The following is a 7,022-nucleotide window of genomic DNA, read 5'->3' as shown; positions in this document are numbered from 1 at the left end:
AAAAGTCCCCAAAGCAGTTTCCAAGGCAACAGGAGTGAGAAGATGGTTCTCTGCCCCAAGGGGCTCACCGTCTAAAAAGAAAGACAAAGGAGAGCCCAAGCAACAGCCACCTAGGCTGGGCTGGACAGGGACAGCACCTCTAAATGGAAGAGAGCCGCCATTTTGAGAAGGTGCCCCCTAGCCTGGTCAGCAGGTACTTAACGAGGCCGACCTTTGCCTGAGGGGGGCTGCTCATTTATTATTTATGGAGCAGCTGTCCCCTCTGCTGTTCCACAGAAAAGGTTCCCAAAGGGGCTTCCACAGCAAAAGGCATGAGTAGATGGTTCTCTGCCTCCAAGGGGCTTGCAGGCGAAAAAGAAACACCAACGAGACGCCAGCAACAGCCACTGGGAAGGACACTGGGCTGGGCTGAATAGGGACAGTTGCTCCCCCTCTTGTGGGATACGAGAGAGCCGCCATTTTGAGAAGGTGCCCTTCGGCCCAGTCAGCAGGGGCCCCTTCAGCAAGGCCGGTCTTTGCCCCACTTCTTATTTATCCCCCTCACTTGTCTACCCTGCTTCTCGAGCAGAAAAATTCCCCAAACAGCTTTCATAGCAAAAGCAAGGAGAAGATGGTTCCCTGCCCCACAGAGACACAAGAGAGACGCCAGCCAACAGCCACTGTAGGGACAGTGTACTGGTCTGAAGAGGGACAGTTGCTCTCCCCCTGCTAAATGCAAGAGAACTAGACCACTTTCTAAGAGGTGCCTCTTTCCTCAGTTAGCATGACTGCTGCATTTCACCATCATCTTAAGCGACAAATTGAAACAAACTCTTGCACAAATATATCAATAGGATCATATAGTCAAGAATGACAGGGAATGCCCACTAAGATGCACTGGTTAGAAACATAGGAAGCTGCCATATACTGAATCAGACCATTGGTCTACCTAGTTCAGTATTGTCTTCACAGACTGGCAGTGGCTTCTCCGAGGTTGCAGGCGGGAATCTCTCTCAGCCCTGTCTTGGAGATGCTAGTGAGGGAACTTGGAACCTTCTGCTCTTCCCAGAGCAGCTCCATCCCCTGAGGGGAATCTCTGACAGTGCTCACACTTCTAGTCTCCCATTCATATGCAACCAGGGCAGACCCTGCTTAGCTAAGGGGACAAGTCATGCTTGCAGCCACAAGACCAGCTCTCCTCTCCTCTCCATTGGCCATTCAGAAATTCCATGCAGTCCCCTTGCCATTTGGAAAGAACCAGTGCATTTTAGTGGGCATTCGCTGTCATTCATTTTAGGATGTCCTGACCCGAGTCCAGTGTACAACTTGCATGCTGATGGCTTCAGGTTCAACCCCTGAAATCATCCGGGCTATGTTAGTCATGACTACATCCTACTAAAATTAATGGGAAATTAATGGGAAATGAACGGTACTCATTGATTTCAATGGTGCAGAGGCCTGGCTTGCTGTGAATTCTAATTTCCGCCCAGCCACGCTTCTGAAGAGAAGCCCTTTCCATTTTGATTTGCGGTCCAAAACATGCCCTTTGGATGTCTGCTCTCCCTGTTTATATTTTCTGGGCAAGGAGAACATGTTTCATGTCGAAACTGGAATGAGGCGAAAGGGCCTCGTTATTACCTGTCCCAAGTCCCAGCTGGATCCCTCCCAGAAAGTGATTGGTCAGTTTCTCATGATCCCAGACGGTCAGCTCGACACAGGCATCCTTCAGATCTTCTGTATGAAAGCCGTCGTACACGATGGTGTGGTTAAACACCGGGTTGGAGTCCCTCTGGACAATGCGGGTCTTCTGGTAGCTCTTTTTACTGGTGTCTGGAAGAACGTAGCTTGCAAGGGAGAAAGAGCATTTGACATCAGGCAGAATGGCGACAGAGAAATGTCATCTTCCACTTATTTTTTCCAGTCATTCAGCTAAGCAAACAGAATTCAAGCCCTCCGGAGCCTAGCTATTACTATTTATTATTACTTTAATATCCACGATGGAACTTGGATCCCAAGCCAAGAGAGCGGAGTTCATAGTGGCAACATTTAACACACTTAAGAGGCCTGCTGGGATAAAAAAAATATCAAGAGATGATTGGAAAACGAGCAGGGAAGGCACCACCAAGTGAACCTCAAGTGGCAGGGAGTTCTACAGAGTGGGGGATCCGAAAAAGCTCTGTCCTGCATCGCCACCAACTGAGCATCAGACAGAGGTGAGAAACAAAAAGAGGGCTTCCCTCATGGATCTTATATGGTGGGTGGAGTCATGTTCAGATATGTTGGCTCTAAACTGCTTAGGGTTTAAAGTGGTAGGGACACCTCTGAGCATTTCTTTGTCAGCGAAGGTATGTGTGATGAATGAGCACCATGGAAGCATATGGTTGTGCTTGCTTGGGTCCGTGTGGGTATGAAATCCACCCCCCGCCCCATGACACACCTACCATTTCACAAAGGAGCCCACTCCGGAGGGACGTAACTGGGGCAGATCTTTGGTGTCCTTGACCCAGATATGGACCTCCCCAGACGGAGGGGTCTTTCGACCTGCCATGAAGGATCAAGAGACATAGTTGGTTGGTTGCCAAGAAGTATGTTAGCTTCCTTCATCCAAAAGTCTTAATAAAACAGATCCCAATGGACAGTAAAATGTGCTATAGTGGATAAACTGGGGCAGGTAGATTCCTGTTCACATCCCTGCTCATTAGCGGGGCTCACTGGTGACCCAGTTGCTCTCACTCAATCTCGCCTACCTTGCAAGGTTGTTGTGAGCATAAAATAGGAGGGAGACTGTGTGTACTGCCCTGTGCAAGGAAAACATGACATTGATAACAAGTGAAACCATTCTTTACTTTATAATATGGGGCGGGGCCATAGATCAGTGGCAGAGCATCTGCTCCGTATGAAGAAGGCTGCAGGTTAAATATTTGGCAGCATCTCCAAGAAGGGCTGGGAAAGACTCCTGCCTTGGAGAAGCCGCAGCCAGTCAGTGTAGACAATACTGAGCAGTAGTATAGGGGCATACCTGCTGTCAAAAACCATGTGCTTTTGTTTACAAACAAAAGCACATGGCTGGAGGATGACGTCACGGGGGGCGGGGCTTGCAGCTGTCAAAATGCGCTTACGTCACCGGAAATACGTCATCGCAAGGGCTTGAGGAGACCCCCACGTGACCGGGAAGGGCCAGAAGTGGGGGACGCCCTTACCCCCGGAAGTCTGGCACCCACCCTACCACGCCTACCCCAGAATATGTCCAGACATGTCCGAAGGGGTGCATGTGACCCCTCTACGAACACGCCTAGCCACCCTGGACCAATAGGAACAGGTTTCAGGCTCCGGAGAGGTCCGAGTGAGCGGGTGTGATAATGGTCGGGCGGCCATTTTGTGCAACTTTATTGGGCGAAAAGGCCCAGAGGAGACCCCACGTGGCAGGGAAGGGTCAGAAGTAGGGGTACGCCCTCACCCCGGAAGTCTGGCACCCACCCTACCACCCCTACCCCAGAATATGTCCAGACATGTCCGAAGGTGGACATGTGACCCATCTACGAACACGCCTAGCCACCCTGGACCAATAGGAACAGGTTTCAGGGTCCGGAAAGGCCCGGGTGCGCAGGCATGATAATGGTCGGACGGCCATTTTGTGTAACTTTATTGGGTGAAACGGAGTCAAGTGAGCCCTCTACGAACACGCCTGGCCATCCTGATTCAGTACGAATACACCGTTTCTCTCTGAGCCACTTTGTTTTTGCAGACCCACGGTTTGAGCGATCATGGGTTCCCCAGAGAGATCCTTGGAGGATATTGTACAAGAAACAATTGTAAATCCCTAGCCTGAGAAAGCATTCTATTAGTACAAGTTCTGATGATGAGAAGTTTCCACCAAAGTCCCCTAATTTCCTTTCTTCTGACAAATACAAACATGCACACATTTTTTAAAAGCAAGACATCTCTCTCTCTCTCTCTCTCTCTCTCTCACACACACACACACACACACACACACAACATTTCTGGGATATATATCCTTTGGTTGCAAAGCTAAGCACACAAGGGTTACCTGGGAGTAAGCCCTCATGGGTTCATTAAGGCTTTGAGTTAGAAACTGTATAGAATGGTTGCAATCGGGGCTGCTATGATTTAAATCACTTCACAGAACTTAGTTTTAATGATTTAAATCTCAATTTAAAACACCATTTCCTAGTAAAAGTAAAATTCTTGTTGTCTAATATAACCTTAGTACGTATTGAGAGATGTAATACGTATTCAGAGATCATAATGCTGTTTCATTCGGGCAACCAGACCTTGCATTTCTTTGTTGCACTCTTTGCATTTTTGCACACATGCCTGACTTACCCACATGTACAGAAACTTGATTAAAATACTCCCAAGTGAGGTCTCTTTTAAGCGTGCAACCCTGATAGGTGTTTCCCTTCTAAAATGGAGGATACACTTGGAAAAGGTTTCCTCCGTGTTCCTGTTGCTTGCCCAGATCTATTCCAACCTCCCCAGATCTCCTAGGCCTTCTTTATCCCGATTCAGACACTGTTCTGTGGAGGTGTACACAAGTTGGTGTGAATTACTGTACCTGGGTTCATTTTAAAATTCAAACAGGGATACAGGCCCTTCAAGTGCATGGTACAGATAGGAAGTATAATGCTGTACCTGTGTAACATATGAATGACTGTACGTGTGCACAGATTTGTACCTGTGCATACACTCATTGTACAATTGTTGAACATAATGTGTGAATGGACCAACAAGTTCACAGAATATAATTAGGAGTTATTATTAATACTCTTGTTCATGATATCTTTGACCTATGTTCTTTAAATAAATAAATAGGTTTAAGGGGAAAAAATCCAATTTAAATTTTAAAATCTGATTTTAAAAAAAAAATCATTGTTTTCTATCAACCCCAGCTGCAATTCTATGCAACATTTACTTTATCAGTTTTGAAAAATTAAGGCATATAGATCACAGCCCTGAGAGAGAATTTATGCTGAAGATCTCTCCTTTCAATACTACTACAGTCACCAAAGTTTAAAAAAACAACAAAATAACCTGCCAACAGCAAAACACACACACACACACACACACACACAAACCCTTAGAATAATTAAGGACTATAGAGAGAGGTGCAGCTACTTAAATATTTTGGACTTGCCTGGTTTCTAAGCTATACCTGTTAGGTTGGCTCATAAATAGAAGGCAAGAATGTCAGATTTCTTAAAAATTAAAAACAAATATTTCTGTTTTAAAGACCCATTTCAGACAGGGTAGGTTTGAAATGATCCAAGGTGTAATTTCAGTTAAAATATCATTATTATTTTTTAAGCCACCCTCTCGAGAGGAGAGCTGAGGAAGCTCGCAACAGGCTTTTCTAGATTTCTGAGTGTTACTAAGATTTGCTAGTGAAATGTTAGAAGATGAGGAAAAGGAAACGAAAAGAGAAAAGCTCCCAGCAAAAGCTGGACCCCCACCATAGCCACACAAACTGCAGATCCTGGAGTAGTAAAGTTGAGAGACAGAGGAGTGCATATGTTACTGAATTCAAAATGATGCCTGCAACTTATAATTAGGTGGGTAACAGGCCATCTGCAGGTGGACGGTGACCACCCCCCCCCCCCGCATCCCTGGAACCGTTATAAAAGGGTGACAGGTAACTTTACATTACCCTCACCTGTAAAGCTAGCAAGAACACAGGTTGGGGTCTTTACTACCCAATTAGCAAGGCCCCCGGGATCTTCCTGGGGACTGGGGCCGGTTGGGATACGCTGTCCCACATAGCGGGTGTGTATGTGTGTACTGTTAAAACAGATAACCCCCCGCCCCCGAACAGGGGTGGGTGTTCTTCAGAAATGCCTGCTGCTTCTTCAGAAGAGAACTGTTGGGAACCCGCTGCAGATCCAACATCGAACGCCAAGCCTCCTCGAGAAGCTCCGCTGTGGGTAGCCCGCTCTTTGGGGGTGGCATTCGGGCCAACATCAGAAGCCTCACTTAGAGAGGACCCATTCTGGGTTTCACACTGTTCAGTAAAAGCATTCTGAGGACCGGGGCCACTAGGTGACTCCTCGGATGGTTCAAATTCATCTGAAGAATCAGAAGCATTCCTATGCCCTCCTGGCTGGTTGCTAAATGTGTTCCCTCTGCTTTTGGGCCCCTACGCGTGTGCATGTCCCCACCCCACCCCTCCCCTCCCAATGTGTGGTGGCACAGGAATACATGTACTCATTTTTTGTTAATTGTTAATTGTAATTTTGAAATTGTAATTTTTGTAATCAGGACCAATGGCTGCTGCTGCTGCTGCTGCTGCTGCTGCTGCTGCTGCTACTACTGCCAGCCTGCCTGCCTGCCTGGCTGAACTGTTTCCGGCCAGGGTGACATCACAGTAGGGCAGGCAGGACCAATGGCTGCTGCTTCTGCTGCTACTGCCAGCCTGCCTGCATGCCTGCCTGGCTGAACTGTTTCCGGCCAGGGTGACATCACAGTAGAGCAGGCAGGGCACCTGGCTGCTGCTGCTGCTGCTGCTGCTGCTGCCAGCCTGCCTACCTGGCTTAACTGTTTCCAGCCAGGGTGACATCACAGTAGGGCAGGCAGGACCAATGGCTCCTGCTGCTGCTGCTGCTGCTGCTGCTGCTGCTGCTGCTGGTACTGCCAGCCTGCCTGCCTGCTTGCCTGGCTGAACTGTTTCCGGCCAGGGTGACATCACAGTAGAGCAGGCAGGGCACCTGGCTGCTGCTGCTGCTGTTGCCAGCCGGCCTGCCTACCTGGCTTAACTGTTTCCAGCCAGGGTGACATCATAGTAGGGCAATCAGGACCAATGGCTGCTGCTGCTGCTGTTGCTGCTGCTGCTACTGCCAGCCTGCCAGCCTGCCTGCCTGCCTGCCTGGCTGAACTGTTTCTGGCCTGGGTGACATCACAGTAGAGCAGGCAGGACCAATGGCTGCTGCTGCTGCTGCTTCTGCCATACTGCCTGCCTGCCTGCCTGGCTGAACTGTTTCCGGCCAGGGTGAATTCAAAGTAGAGCAGGCAGGTCACCTGGCTGCTGCTGC

The 7,022-nt window shown here is 48.5% G+C and overlaps 1 protein-coding gene across 1 annotated transcript; it reads right to left on the bottom strand.

Moving 5' to 3' along the window:
- Positions 1-281: 281 nt before the first annotated feature.
- Positions 282-2,815, bottom strand: LOC128349193 (synaptotagmin-like protein 2). The gene is made up of 2 exons (XM_053305220.1): positions 2,421-2,815; positions 282-1,823 (listed from the first exon to the last, which is right to left on the bottom strand). Exons 1-2 carry the CDS (start codon positions 2,525-2,527, stop codon positions 1,547-1,549), a joined length of 384 nt encoding a protein of 127 aa, XP_053161195.1. The 5' UTR covers positions 2,528-2,815; the 3' UTR covers positions 282-1,546.
- Positions 2,816-7,022: the final 4,207 nt, after the last annotated feature.

The sequence above is a fragment of the Hemicordylus capensis genome, chromosome 3, assembly GCF_027244095.1.
Source record: "Hemicordylus capensis ecotype Gifberg chromosome 3, rHemCap1.1.pri, whole genome shotgun sequence".
Lineage (NCBI taxonomy): Eukaryota > Metazoa > Chordata > Lepidosauria > Squamata > Cordylidae > Hemicordylus > Hemicordylus capensis.
This window is presented reverse-complemented; position numbering and strand designations above follow the sequence as displayed.